Source organism: Dama dama, chromosome 14, assembly GCF_033118175.1.
Source record: "Dama dama isolate Ldn47 chromosome 14, ASM3311817v1, whole genome shotgun sequence".
NCBI classification, from domain to species: domain Eukaryota; kingdom Metazoa; phylum Chordata; class Mammalia; order Artiodactyla; family Cervidae; genus Dama; species Dama dama.
The window spans coordinates 26983713-26997656 of record NC_083694.1 but is presented as its reverse complement, the minus strand read 5'-3'; the positions used below and the strand labels follow the sequence as shown (position 1 = coordinate 26997656).

Below are 13944 nucleotides of genomic sequence, written 5' to 3'. Positions count from 1 at the left end.
TTCCCCGCTCCTTCACCGGCTCGGGCCTCCTCCCCACCTTCCCTCCTTTTCCCCACTCGGAATAAACAGCCTGCAGTTCCCGCAGCTGCAGCGAGAGACGCGAAACGCGCGCCGGGAGCGAGCCCCGAAGGAGGAGGGCCGCGCGGGCCGAGAGCGGGCCCGGGCGGGACACAGCAGCTCGCGCCGCTCCCCCCGCGCTCCGGCGCCGGGCCCGGGCAGGGGCGGCGCGAGACGGGCCTGTCCGCGCGGCCTCCCTCCCCTCCCTCCGGCCCGGCCGGGGGCGGGGGTGGAGGGGCGAGACGCGGCCCCACTAGGCTGTATACCCTCCCCAGACAGGAGCGGGCGGAGCCGGGCCCGCCTCAGCCGGCCGCGGCGGGAGGAACGCCGCGCTGCGCCGCGGGCAGCGAGCTCCGCATTCGAACCTCCCTCGCAAAGACAGTCTCCGCCCCACAATGCACCGCGGCGGGCAGCCTTTGAAAAAGCGGCGCGGCTCGTTCAAGATGGCGGAGCTCGACCAGTTGCCTGATGAGAGTGAGTAGCACCTCAAAGCACCCCCACTCTTCCCGCCTGCCGCTTGCCCCCGGGTTGCATCGGCCGGGATGGGCGGCCGTGCCCTCTGCCGAGCAAGTGGGCTGACTGCCAGCCCCGCCGTGGTCCCCTAGTCCTTCCACCTCGGTGTTGCCGCCGCGTCGCCGCCTTTGTTATGGTGTCTCTGTGTTGGTTTCTGGGGTGTGTGAGCGCCAGGGCCGGAAACCGAAAGCCCAGGGGTCCAGCCCGTGCGAGGCGGACGCAGTGGCAGCTCCCCTGGCCCTGCTTGGGCCCCGGGCCGCGGTGGGGGAAGAGCGGCCCCCGGTCGCGGGTGCTGTCCTCGCCGCCTGCACCGTTCGCCTGGCGCGGAGAGACGCCTGACGGGGTTATATAACTCGTTGTCCGGGGCCGAGAAGGTCTTGGGCTGGGGAGGGGGTGGTCACAGCCCTTCTTCTTGCCTGGCTCTCTGATCCTGTCCTGACACAGTTTCTGCCGCTGCGGGCACTTGTGATCATCACTGCCCTTCCTTCCCTCCTCCGGTGTGTCCACCCCTAGAAGCGTTTCCGTGTCAAAGGGCTGGCCCCTTCCCCTGGGACCACAGGTGGCTGTGGACCTTTCCAGAGGTAATACAGACGGGGTCCACAAGTGTTCAGGGAGCCCCCATCCGACAGACTTTCTTCTGTGCGTGTGTGTCTTAGGAATCCTGGGGGGACCTTTATGCAGGGATGTGACCATCACACCAGGCACATACAGCACTCTCCCTGACCCCCACCCTGTGCATTGCCTCCCTTAACCGTGTTTATTTATCTGATATTCACTTGTGTTTAGTAAGTAAAAGCACTAATTCGTAGTTTAAGCACAGTAGAACTTAATTTTGTAGTTTACAATATTGTATAAAGTATACAGGATAAAGGCAGATATTTTAGTTAATCACAAAAGAGACCCGATTCACACTCACTATTCAGTTTATGTATCCGTATTATTTATGAGAGTTTTAGTATAAAGAAAACAAAAGTGATTTAACCATCACTGTTAAAATCTGTCTGTGCAAGACCCTTAAACAGAGAGCTGAAAACAGCCAATTCTGTTTTCCTTGTGTGGTCATATAATCTTAATGTGTTATAAAGTTGAAAGTTCAAGTTGCCAAACCGGCAAAAAGTTGTATTAAGAGAGTTTGTGTTTCAAATTTGCTCTAGACCAGTGCTGAATTCCAATGGAACTTTCTCAGTGATGGAGATTGTTCTGTTTTGCAACATCCAGTAGGGTAGCCACTGGCCATATTGGCTCTTGGAACTCTTCAGAAATGGCTACGGTGACTTTTAAATTTCATTTGATTTTTGTTAATTTAAGTCTGAATAATCACATATGGCTGTTGACTACTGTACTGGACAAGGCACAACCATAGGCCACCAGTGAATATTATTATTTCTTGTATGGAGGATATCTTTGTGATTTAGGATGCTCCTAAATAAAGGTGGGCCTCCACAATGCACTCATCATCTGGAAATCTTTGCTCTCTTTGTGATAATCTTTTATCACCTCTTGGAAGTCCCAGACACTTGATAACTGTCATTTAGAATGACACACTAGGGTTCAAATTCCAGTTGCACTCTCAGACTGTACAAGGTAGTCATGTATATTACTTTGTGATGTCTCTGGTACACTAGGGTGTGTGTGGCGTGCACCTTAGCTTGTCCAGTATATGTCTTGTTTAGCTTGACCAGAGCTTGTTGAAAGCAGGGATTGCTTTATCTGGTTTGTCACGCAGTGCCACAAGTCAGGTATATATGTATATACGTATATATGCTTAATTTACATGGGGTTGAATGTAGGGTAAGAGGCATGGTTAATGACTGGAGCAGAAGTGATTTCATTTTGATACTAGAAGTAGCAATATGTTTCTTTGCCAGATTTGGTCAAGGGGGCTAGTTGTAAGTTATCCACTAGTCTGTATAACATTATCAATGAAAAAGCTACTGTTTATTTAGTCCTAATTATGTATCAGGTGCTGTGCAAAGCATATTGGATACATTTGCTCATTTAATCCTCATTCCAGTTGAGGTAAGTACTGTTAATGAGGTAGTAGAGGCTATCTTCAGCCCAGAACTTTCCAGTGAGCCTCTGTGTTTAACAGCTCCTGCTCATTTCACACATCATCTTAGAGGCCCCTCAGACTTCATGGGTTCAAGATCTACCTCATCATCCTACCCCAGTACAGAGATACTTTCAGTGGTTCTGGTTAAATGAATGGCTCCACTGCAATCAGCTAAAACCTAGACTGAAGTTACCTTCCTCACTCCCCATATTTAAGCTTTTACTAAATCTTGTAACTTTTATCTTTTAAATATCTCTCAGTTTTACCTACTTTTTTACCTTCATCCTCATCCTTGTCACCATCTTTCTGCCTTATTCACTTCAGCCTCCCATTAATCCACCACCCCAACCCCCTCCCTCAGCCTACACACAGCCAGAGAGATCCTTTCGAAATATATGTATGTCATCCTATTGCTGAAAACTCTACTGACTACAAGACCCTTTGTGATCTGGCCATTCCCCATCTCTCCAGCACTATTTTGTACCACTCTCCCTCTCATTCTGTCCCTTTGAGCTAAACTGGACCTTTTTCAATCCATATAATCACTCGGCTTTCTTTTTTGTAGGGCCTTTGCACATGCTATTCTGTCTACCCGGAAGGCTCTTCTTTCCCCTCACTTCCAGTTAACTTCTACTTTATCCTTTAGATCCCATTTAGGCTTCTGTCCTCCCTGACAAATAATACATGTTCTTATTAAATGTTTTCATACCACTGTGTAATTTCTTAGTGGCAGCTGTCACAATTGCAACTTTACATTTGCTACCTTTGGTTAGAAGCCCTGCTAGAGAAGGTGCCATTTCTGTTTTTCTTCATGTTTGCAGTTTCATGCTTGACAGCTGGTTTCTTTCTCTGCTCTTTTTTCATACCACCCTTCTCCTGCCAATGAGTCCCCAAGCTTAATATTGCCCCCTACCCTTCCTTCGTATTCTAAGTGATCTACCTCAGGGCTTTTTTTTTTTAATTTATTTATTTTTTTATTAGTTGGAGGCTAATTACTTCACAACATTTCAGTGGGTTTTGTCATACATTGATATGAATCAGCCATAGATTTACACGTATTCCCCATCCCGATCCCCCCTCCCACCTCCCTCTCCACAGGGCTTTTTTACTTGCTTTTTCTACCACCCTGACTTGTTGCTTTCACCTCCTGTTCTCTCATGACTAGTGTTTTTCATGAGTTACCTTCTCAGAGAAACCTTCCCTAACTATCATATATAAAGTTTGTTACTCTCCACACTGCGATCCCCTACTTATTTCCTTTACAGCAGCTACCACCATTGTCGTCGTCATTTTGTGTTCTTGTTTAATGTATGCCTCCTTCTGCTACACTGTAAGCTTCCCTGAGAACAGAGGCTTTGTCTGTCTTTTACTTCAGTTAACCCTAGTCCCTAGGGCAGGTATTCAGTGAATATATGTTGAATGAATGAACATGCCCAGGAAAAGCAGGATTCTAACTTAAGTGCATTCACCTGCCTGTAAAATATTATAACCTAATTCTTTTTTTTTTGATTGATCAAAATAATGCTATCAATAAACATGGTCTGAAAATTAGTCTTGTGCTATGTACATTTTTCTGTAAGCAGTTTTACATATACCAACTCATTTAATCTCCCATTTTACGAAAGAAGAGTAAGTAGCACAGAGAGGTTAAGTAACTTGCTTTAGATAACACAAAGTAGCAGAGCCAAGAGTCAAACACAGGTAGTCTTCATCTGTGTTCTTAACCTCTATGCTATACTACCTCTCAAGACAGAAAGAAGGTTAAAGGTAATAGGTCAGAATCTGCAAGATGCAGTCCCTGCCTTCATGGAGCAAAAATGATACCCTTACAGCTCACATCTCTTCTTTCAGATCTCTGCTCAGATATTACCTTTCAGAGAAGCTAATCATGAGCACCTTTTATAGAAATAGTCTTCCCTCCACCAGCTCCCACCCATGTTGCTTTATTTTTTTTTTTTACCAGTGGTGCTTATCTTCCCTTGATATGTGTATATGTGTTTATTTCCCCTTGGTAGGATGTAAATTCCCAGGGGAGCATCAGGAGCAGGGACTTCCTCTGTTTTGCATGCTGTCAGTGTCCCCAGTGCCTACAGCAGGGGCCAGGATGCAGTCATACTCTCTGAATGAGTGAATGGTTACTGCTTTTTCTCAGATGAACCTTGTTTTTCTTGGTAACTACGTGGATATGTGTTGCTTCCCAGTTGTGTTGTGTTGTTTGATCCTTCTTAGCAAGACATCATGGCCTCTCTCCCCCACCTTTCCCCTTACAGCTTTACTGCCTTTGGTCGTTAAACTTCAGTTTGCCACGCAGAAGCTGGTTAAGGTGCCCTGTTAGCCATTCTCCACATCTAGGCAAGAGAATAGGGGCAAAGCAAGAGTGGCTTTGATATTGGTGGGTTGTCTGTTCTACAAGCCTCTCGTACTGCCTCGACGAGAAGTCAGTTGAGGTTTGGATACCTGAGATGCATAAAAATGTTTCATAGGCAGAACCATGTATCTGTTACTTCGCATTTAAAGCCTGCTGTCCATTTGTATGAGTTGTAAATAAATCATTGCTGCTTCTGTCTGATTTTTGTACTGAGTTCATGTTTTTCTATCTTCTACTTTATCCCCTGAGATCAAGGGATAAAGTATTTATTTATTTATTTATTTATTTTTGTGTTTTGTGTAATGTCATAATGGACTGGCTCCTTTTTGATGTTAACAGACATTTATAACAAACCACTTAGAAATCTGCCTTTTCTCAATATAAGTAAATGGCTAACCTTTCAAATAACATCACTACTGCCTGGTCTTACATTATATGTTTTTTAAGCATAAATGGATGTCACAGTAACTGAGGTGAAAAATAGCTGGTTCTAAAATAAAATAAATTTTAAAATGAGGAATGATAAGAAATAATGATTTGACTATAGTAAAAGAAAAGGTATTCTAAACAGTTTTTTATTTTTATTTATTTTAAACAGTTTTTTAAATTTCAAAAGGGTGATTTTGCTCACTAATAATTCTGTGAATAATTTCTATTTTGGACCACAGAAAGGTTTTTTCCCTCCCTATTATTTCTTTTATTGAGATATAATTAACATGTAACATTGTATTAGTTTTAGATATGAGTATAATGATTTGATATTTGTATATATTTTAAAACAATTGCCACAGTAAGTTTAGTTAACACCCATCACCACACAGATAACAATTTTTTTCTTGTGATGAAGGCTTTTAAGATCTACTCTTTTAGCAATTTTCAGAAATATAGTACAGTATTGTTAACTTTAGTTACCATGCTGTATATTACATCCCCAGGACTTATTTATCTTATAACTGGAAGTTTGTATCTTTTGACCCCCTTCACCTATTTTGCCTATCCTCCACCCCTGCCTCTGACAACTGCCAATTTGTTCTCTGTATCTCTCAGTTTGGTAGGATTTTTTGTTGTTGTTGTTGTTGATTTATTTATTAAAAAAAATTTTTTTTTCCATTTATTTTTATTAGTTGGAGGCTAATTACTTTACAATATTGTAGTGGTTTTTGCCATACATTGACATGAATCAGCCATGGATTTACATGTGTTCCCCATCCTGATCCCCCCTCCCTGTTGTTGTTTAAATTAAAAAATTTTTATTACTATTTTTTGGCCATCTGGGTGGATTGTGGGATCTTAGTTCCCTGACCAGGGATTGAACCCCAGCCCTCAGCAGTCAAAGTACAGAGTTCTAATCACTGGACCGCCAGAGAAGTCCCTTTTTTATTTTTTCTAGATGTCCCATATAAGTGAGAGAGATCATACTTTATTATTTTTCAAATGACTTTATCTTCTTTGCAGTATACATATCCGACTCTGAGATTTTCAATTTAGTGCTCTCCCTCTCTCATAAAAGCTTCTTTGCCTATCAATTTTCTTACAGCTCCTCACCCAAATATCCTATATCCTTTATTTACACTAGAACCTGTAGTCCAGTGTTTCTCAATATGGGCTTGAGAGTTACCTACAACAGAATCCCCTGGAGGCCTTTATTACTCCTTCAATTCTACATGTAGGAGGAGCTTCCAGGTTATTCTGCTGTTTTAGTTAGTGAATCCCTCCAGCTTTGCGCTAGTCCTTCTTGGCTTCTCTGAATGCCCTAGTCAGACTTGTATCTTTTAAGTGTACATACTTGCATTCTAGACTTCCATTCTAGACTGCTATGACAGTCCCTGGATCATTTCCATTTTCTCTTTTCTAAAACTCTATTACCACTTTTGATCTTTGTCTCAATAAATGTCAGTTCCCTTTCTCTTTTCCTTCTCCAGAACCAGCACACTTTTGGTTGAGGATCCAAAATTGCTTCTGTCCCTACTCTTCCTCTTTACTCTCTTTCTATGTTCTTCTGTCTTACAAAGTTCACCAGTTCTCATAGTTTCCAACAAAACTCCCAAATGTCTCCAGTTCTTCCATATGTTGTCTGAGTTCTGGTCAATAGCTTGAACTATTAGTTATTTCTAATTGCACATTCAACTATGACTTCAACATTGCTAAAACTAAGTGGATCACCAAGTTCATTTTCTCTCACTCTGATTATAAAGTAATACTGATTTGTTTTCATTGCAGGCTCTTCAGCAAAAGCACTTGTCAGTTTAAAAGGTAAGAATCAGAGCTTGATTCTTTAGATATGGCATAAACTAGGAATTCAATTCATTAAATTAATTTGGTTATAGTATTTGTCTTTTCTTTCTAAGTTATGATTCACTATAGCTTTTAAATACTGGTTTTCCCTGATGATAATTTTAAATTCTTATGGGAATTTGGCCCTTGGTTTTCTCCCTCTAGAATTATTGATTAAAGTACTTTGTAACTAAACATTCTGAGCAGTTCTTACTGGATTTGAATAATGTATTAACAACTGGGCTAAGCTGTATTTTGAGGGCTTCCCAGGTGGCTCAGTGGTTTTTTATTTTTAAAGAATTTTGTGAGCTAAGTAATAATGCAAGTCTCTTGAAATAAAACAGTGATATGTTATTTTGAGAAAAAGTTAGACTTGTTCCTTGGTCTTGCTATTTCTTTGTATGAGTAGATTAGACCAGTCCTTTTAATATAATTTTGAAATTTTATCTCTTGAGCAAGATTCTACTGGTAAGTAAATTTGGAACTAATCTAAATCTTTTCATAGGCTCATTAGTACTTTTAGTTTTTAAAGCTACTATGTTGTACCTTGGATGCGTGATGTACCAGATCAAGTCCTTCTGGCTTGAGAACACTTATCTTCTAGGATTACCCTCATTTATTTGTCTAGAAGGTTCAACCCCATCTGATCTCTTTTGTACTTATTACAATATATGTCAGAAAAACAACTCCACTATTTTTTTCTTCAAATATTAAAGCCATGTTTCTTTTTAAATATATATAAGGAATATAAAATTTTTATAGGAAAATTAGAAAATGCTATCAGGTAATTAAAAGGAAATAGAAACAACTATCCTGTGTATATTCATCTCAATTTTCTCTCTCTCCAAATAAACATATTTTTATGAAAATTAAACTCACCTTCTTTAATTTCACAATTTTCATGTTTAATATGTTTAATCAGTTGATCAGATTTTTTTCTGGTTGACTACAACTCTGAAGACATTTCACAGAATTAAGGGAAAAAAATACCACATATGTCATTTTTGGATATTAAGGGTTTTACACATTGAAGCAGAAGACGTTTAGAAATATGCTGTAAGTTCAAAGTTAAAACTTTTCTCATTTTTCCTTGCCTGCTTTCAGTCAGACTCTACTGAGACAGTTCTTGACAAATTAGAATAGAGGAATTATTGAAAACCAAAATGAAATGAGCCACACATGTTTTAATATGAAAATGTAATAGTTTTAAGTAGAATTGGCTTGTCAAATTATTTAGAAAGTTTGACAAGAAAATACAGAAGAGATTTTTTCATTTGTAATAAACAAATTATGGGCAGTATATTTTTTCTGTATTGGTAAATATTTCAGATATATTGCTATTATTAAAAGGCCATATTTATAGTATAAAGTCCTTTGAACTAAACTTAAATAATCATAAATAATAATTATTTATTACAGAGGGAAGCTTATCTAACACATGGAATGAAAAGTACAGTTCTTTACAAAAAACACCTGTTTGGAAAGGCAGGAATACAGGCTCTGCTGTGGAAATGGTAAGGAATTAGTTTTTCTTACTCTTTAGAATATGATAGCTAAATTGTCTGTATTATTATCATGTACACATTCTTATAGCACTATAAAACTTTTTCTAAGGTTTTTCCCCATTTCCAACCACTTGTGTCTTTAAGTGTCATTGAACAGTATTTGGTCATATCTAGATAAATAATCTGTGATATCTGTTCATCATTAAGCATTTGTAAGTAATTGTTGCTTTAAATAGGCAAACCAAAAAAACTCCTCAACAACCCAAAAATCTTACTTTTAATAGATTTTTAATGATTTAGTAGATTTTTTTAAAATAAAAAAAATTGTGTGTGACTCTGGACCCTACAAAAAAATTTCTAGATAAGTGGTGAGATATTGAAATCTTGTGGAGGTCAAGGGTAAATGCATTTAAGTTGGGAAGTAGAGATGAGCACATGATTGGGATAACTAACAATTTTGGGGGCCTTTCCTCCTCCCCTAGCCCCAGGGAATTTTAGGGGTCAGTCAGAGCTGGGTCAGACAGTAGCTGTCTCAGGAGCCTGGGCAGTTGGCCATACTCTTATCAATCCTGTTGTCATCATTTTCTTCTTCCTCTTTGCCCACTGTCAGGGGAGGAAAGCAGGGTAGAGGGGACTTCCTGTTAGGGCTATTCGTTCAAAAGGCTCTCAGTGGGTTTAATTTCAAGGGTCCATACCTCTAGTGTCATTTCAGTTGGATGCTTCCCATATGTTGCTATCCCACTTCCCCTGCTTCAGTTCAAAGTAGACATGGAACTGTCTTGAATGATAAGAGAAGGATTTGAAAAGGGTGTGGGTGTTATGGGGATATTATTTCTGGTGTTCTTCTCTATTAATAAAGGCTCTGAACCTAGGATGGACTGTAAGTTTTTTCATATTACAGATCCTTAAGTGTGTAATGTATTTTGGATACTTAAAAGTTTTTAGTTCGTATGTACTTATCAAGCGTCTGTTATTATCTCATATTTTTATTAAATGGAAATTTGTTAACAGTTTTTCATAGCAGATCTAGTATAATATTATATACCTTTAGATTTACTCTCTAAAATGAGTAAATGTACTCTCAAAGTCTAGTTAATTTGTCCCAATCCAGTCCTACACAGCAGACACATCCTGTGAAACACCCAGTTGGTTGGTATTAATCCAAGCACCAACATAATGAGAACTGGAATTTCCGGAACTTAATTTTCAAGACTACCAGCATACTATATGAAGACTTGGGTTCTAGTTTTAATTATCAGCTGGGTGTTTCATTTTTAAACAAATTGCATAAATATGTATATTTCTACTTTATAAAATCTAAGATTATTTGTATGCTTTGTATTTTCCGTTCTTCATTCTTCAGTACTGATGATAATTCAGCTAGCAGTATTTTCCAAGTGTAGAATTGTGCTTTGGAACAAAAATTAGATATGTTTGGTCTTTTCATTAAATAAAAAATTTCTATCATAGCCTTTCAGAAATTCAAAACGAAGTCGGCTCTTTTCTGATGAAGATGACAGACAAATAAATACAAGGTCACCTAAAAGAAACCAGAGGGTAGCAATGGTTCCACAGGTATGTGGGTGCTAAAATTTTGTTTCATTGAAAGGAAATGAGCAATCACTCAGCATAATAAAGTTTGTATTTATCATTCTATCACATTTTGAGTGACAAGTTCTTTTCTTTAAATCATTACTTCAGCTCAGCTCTGTTTCAGTTACCTGAAAGGGGGCATTATTTTATTGATGAACTTTAAACCAGAGTAGAAAGCCAATCCTCAGTCTTACAAATGCACACTCTTTTTTTTTTTTGAGGGGCAGGGGGCTCTGCCCTACAACATGCAGGGTCTTAGTTCCCTGACCAGGGATCTAACCTGTGCCCCCTGCAGTGGAAGTGCAGAATCCTAAGCACTGAACCGCCAGGGAAGTCCCGTGTACACTCCTTTTAAGCATGGAGATAGTGGACATTAAACAAATGAATTTGGCAAATTGGGATCAACTTGGCATTTTGCATAGAATTCAGAGGGGAAAAATCATTTTACTTTATCACTAAGGGAAGTATGTTGAAGACTTTCTTTATCCAGAAGAGGAAAATGTATAGTGAAAAATCGTATTTCCTTTTTCATTTTTGACATCTTTTTTTTTTTTTAAGTGATAGTAGACATATAAGAGTTAAAAGAATGAATGAAAATTAGAAAAGGAAATATTAACTTTAAAAATAAAGTAATTTTCTGTGAAACTTAAAATTTTTGATAAAGTTATTCCCTACTTTCATTTTTTTCCAAAAGTGTTTTAAGATTTTCTAGTAGGATATATTATAGTAGAGATAATTTTCTTAACCAAAGATTTGGCATCAAATAAATTAGAAGTATTACCAGAAATACGCCCTACCAAAAAAAATCCAAAGAGTTTTTACATACCTTTATGGTCATTTCAAATAGTAAAATATATTGTTCTCTATAAAATGAACAAAAATTATGAATTTTTTTTTTAACATCAAGGACAAGTGTGCATCAGCATCTAAATTTCAACTTAAAAATGTGAACAATTGAAACTAATACACAACATGCATAGCCTGGCTCAGTAGATGTTGGTACAGGTTGAATGAACTTTTCAGGAGCTATCATTTTGGGGAAAAAAGATGTTTCTTTATCATCTAGAGAATTCCATATAAATAGCAGGGGCAATAATCAGTGGCCTTGAGAATAAAATAGTGTAGTTTAACTTCTTTTCCACCCTGCTGTATAGTACTTATTAGTATTATTATGGACATTGCTGTGGTTTTTAACCTTTGTAATACATCAAAATTCCTGCTGCTTTTTACCTTGTTAAGAGTTATTTTTATTTTTTATCAAAACTATGCACTATGTATAGTTTTGAAGTAAAAGGCTTATAACAACAACAAAAAAGAATAGTCAACAACTATTTTTGTATTGACTTTGATTTTTATATATTTAAAAAATTTTTGGCCACACTATGTGGCATGTGGGATCTTAGTTCTCTGACCAGGGATTAAATCCATGCACCTGCATTGGAAGTTCAGCATCTTAACTTACTGTGATCTTGGGTGGCCTCGGCCTGCAGAAGCTTAAAGTGAGGCTTTGGTTTTCTAGCCAGAGATTGAGGCTGGGTAGCACTGGTGAGAGCACTGAATACTGACTAGTAGACCAGTGGTCAGTGACAAGGGCCCTGGCCATTCAGCTTTGCAGAAAAAGAATTCCAACAAAGATCGAAAATAGTGAAGCAAGTAAAGTATTTATTAGGAGGATTAAAAAAGTACAGTGGATAGACACAGGGGCAGACTCAGAGAGAGAGAATCATCCCCTCACAGCAGTTTGAATCACTTACCTGGGGCTTTTCTTCCTGTCTTCCTCTGGCCAGTCATTTTGATTTGCCTGGTTCAGAGTCCATATCTGGTATATTACAGAATTCTCCCCAGTGTGCGCACGTATCTCTCAGGCAAGATGGATTCTACCAAAGAGACATATGGGTAGAGTATCAGTTAGCACCACTCTGCTTTTGACCTCCAAGGAGCCTTTCTGCACATATGTGGTCAGGGAGATCTCCTGACTTCGAGAATGAGAAATATGTGGTCTGGGCAGGGTCCAGTCTCCTCTCTTAATTGTTCTGCTATTCTTGTCTTGGAGTTTCTGTCCACAGGGGATGAATCTCCTATCGCTTTACCCTGGGTGGGAGCCCAATCTACCTCCTGCCTCAACTGGACTGCCAGGGAAGTCCCCTGTGTTGACCTTGGAAGAGCTGTATTATTAGGATAATTTGGATATTTTAATTCTACTTAGATTTTTTTAAATTTCCAAACATATGGAGTTTAAAAAAATTGTTTTTTAAATCACTCTTCAGCTATTTATTAGGAAAAATTTCAAACATACAGAGAACTCTGGTCTTTGTGACTGTGAAACCATCCTCCCCCAAGTCTATCCAAAGCCCTCCTCCCCAGGCACATTTCATTCCTTCTGGGATTGTTTTACAAAGACCTTTCAACTTCTGAGCAATACAGAACGAATATAACATAGGACAGATATGATATGACACTTATTCAAATATGTGAAAAAATTTTATATCCTCTGAGTTTTCTCTTTTCTAGTCTTACATGCCTAGTTCTTTCAGTCTTCGTTTATATGATATGTCTTATTTTCTTACCCTCCTAATCACAGCCTCTAATCTGTTGTATTCTTTTTGTTTAAAGAGCACCACTCAGAGCTGAAAGATTACTAAAATCCAATTTTTACTGAGACCTTAGTATGTTCCAGATCCTGTTCTAAGCACTTCTTATGTAATACTTTGATTTAATCTTCAAATTCCCCATGAGTTAGGTTACTTATTTCACATTTTTCAGATGAGAAAGCAGACACAGAGAAGTTATCTTGTTCAAGATCATAAAGCTGGGAAGTGAAAGCTGATACTGAATGGCAGACAGCCTGTCTTCAGAGCCTTTCTTTTTTTGTTGTAGCTTTATTGAGATGTAATTAAGAAAGCAGACAATTCAGTATGCTTTAAATATATGTATAGACGTGTGCAACAGTTACCACAGCCAATTTAAGACATTTTGATCATCTCAAAAAAAGAAAAAGCAGTAGTAGTCACTCCATTTTCCATTTATTGAATAAACCTTTAGAAGTGTAATTGCTGCAAGGGTCTTTACACTTAAACTTTGGAAGATACTACCTAATAATCTATTTATAAAAGTTGTAATAACTTGTATTTCCACTAACAAATTGACTGTATTTCTTCATACTCAACAGAGGGATCTCCAATACAGTTTTATGTCCAATGAGCCACCAATACCCTGTTTTAAAATCTGGGTCAATAACTCAATAGAAATAAGAATAGCACTCTTTCTGATAGTAATATTTTATAATAATTTGGTTATTATTTATGCTAAATGACTCATATAATTTTTTTTTTGTACATTAAAAAGTCAACTTTCTAAGTACCACGTGGTATCCTGAATTGGATTCTGGGCCAGAAAAAGGACATTAATGGAAAAACTGAAAAAATCCAAATAAAGTCTGTGGTTTAGTTAATAGTATTATACCAGTGTTAATTTCTTAGTTTTGACAAACCATGGTTATATAAGATGTTAACGTTAGGGAAAGCTGGATGAAGGGCATATGGGAACTCTGTACTGTCTTTGCAACTTTTCTATAAATCTAC

At 38.6% G+C, this 13944-nt stretch overlaps 1 protein-coding gene across 2 annotated transcripts in view; it reads left to right on the top strand.

Annotated features, from left to right (window-relative positions):
- The first annotated feature begins 431 nt into the window (after positions 1–431).
- Positions 432–13944, top strand: part of LIN9 (lin-9 DREAM MuvB core complex component) — a 91251-nt gene continuing 77738 nt past the window's right edge. For both annotated transcript variants that reach the window (XM_061160161.1, XM_061160162.1), the window contains exons 1-4: positions 432–531; positions 7212–7244; positions 8685–8779; positions 10241–10345. In XM_061160161.1, coding sequence (XP_061016144.1) covers positions 453–531; positions 7212–7244; positions 8685–8779; positions 10241–10345 — 312 coding nt within the window. In that variant the 5' untranslated portion in view covers positions 432–452. The remainder of the gene's footprint in view (positions 532–7211; positions 7245–8684; positions 8780–10240; positions 10346–13944) is intronic.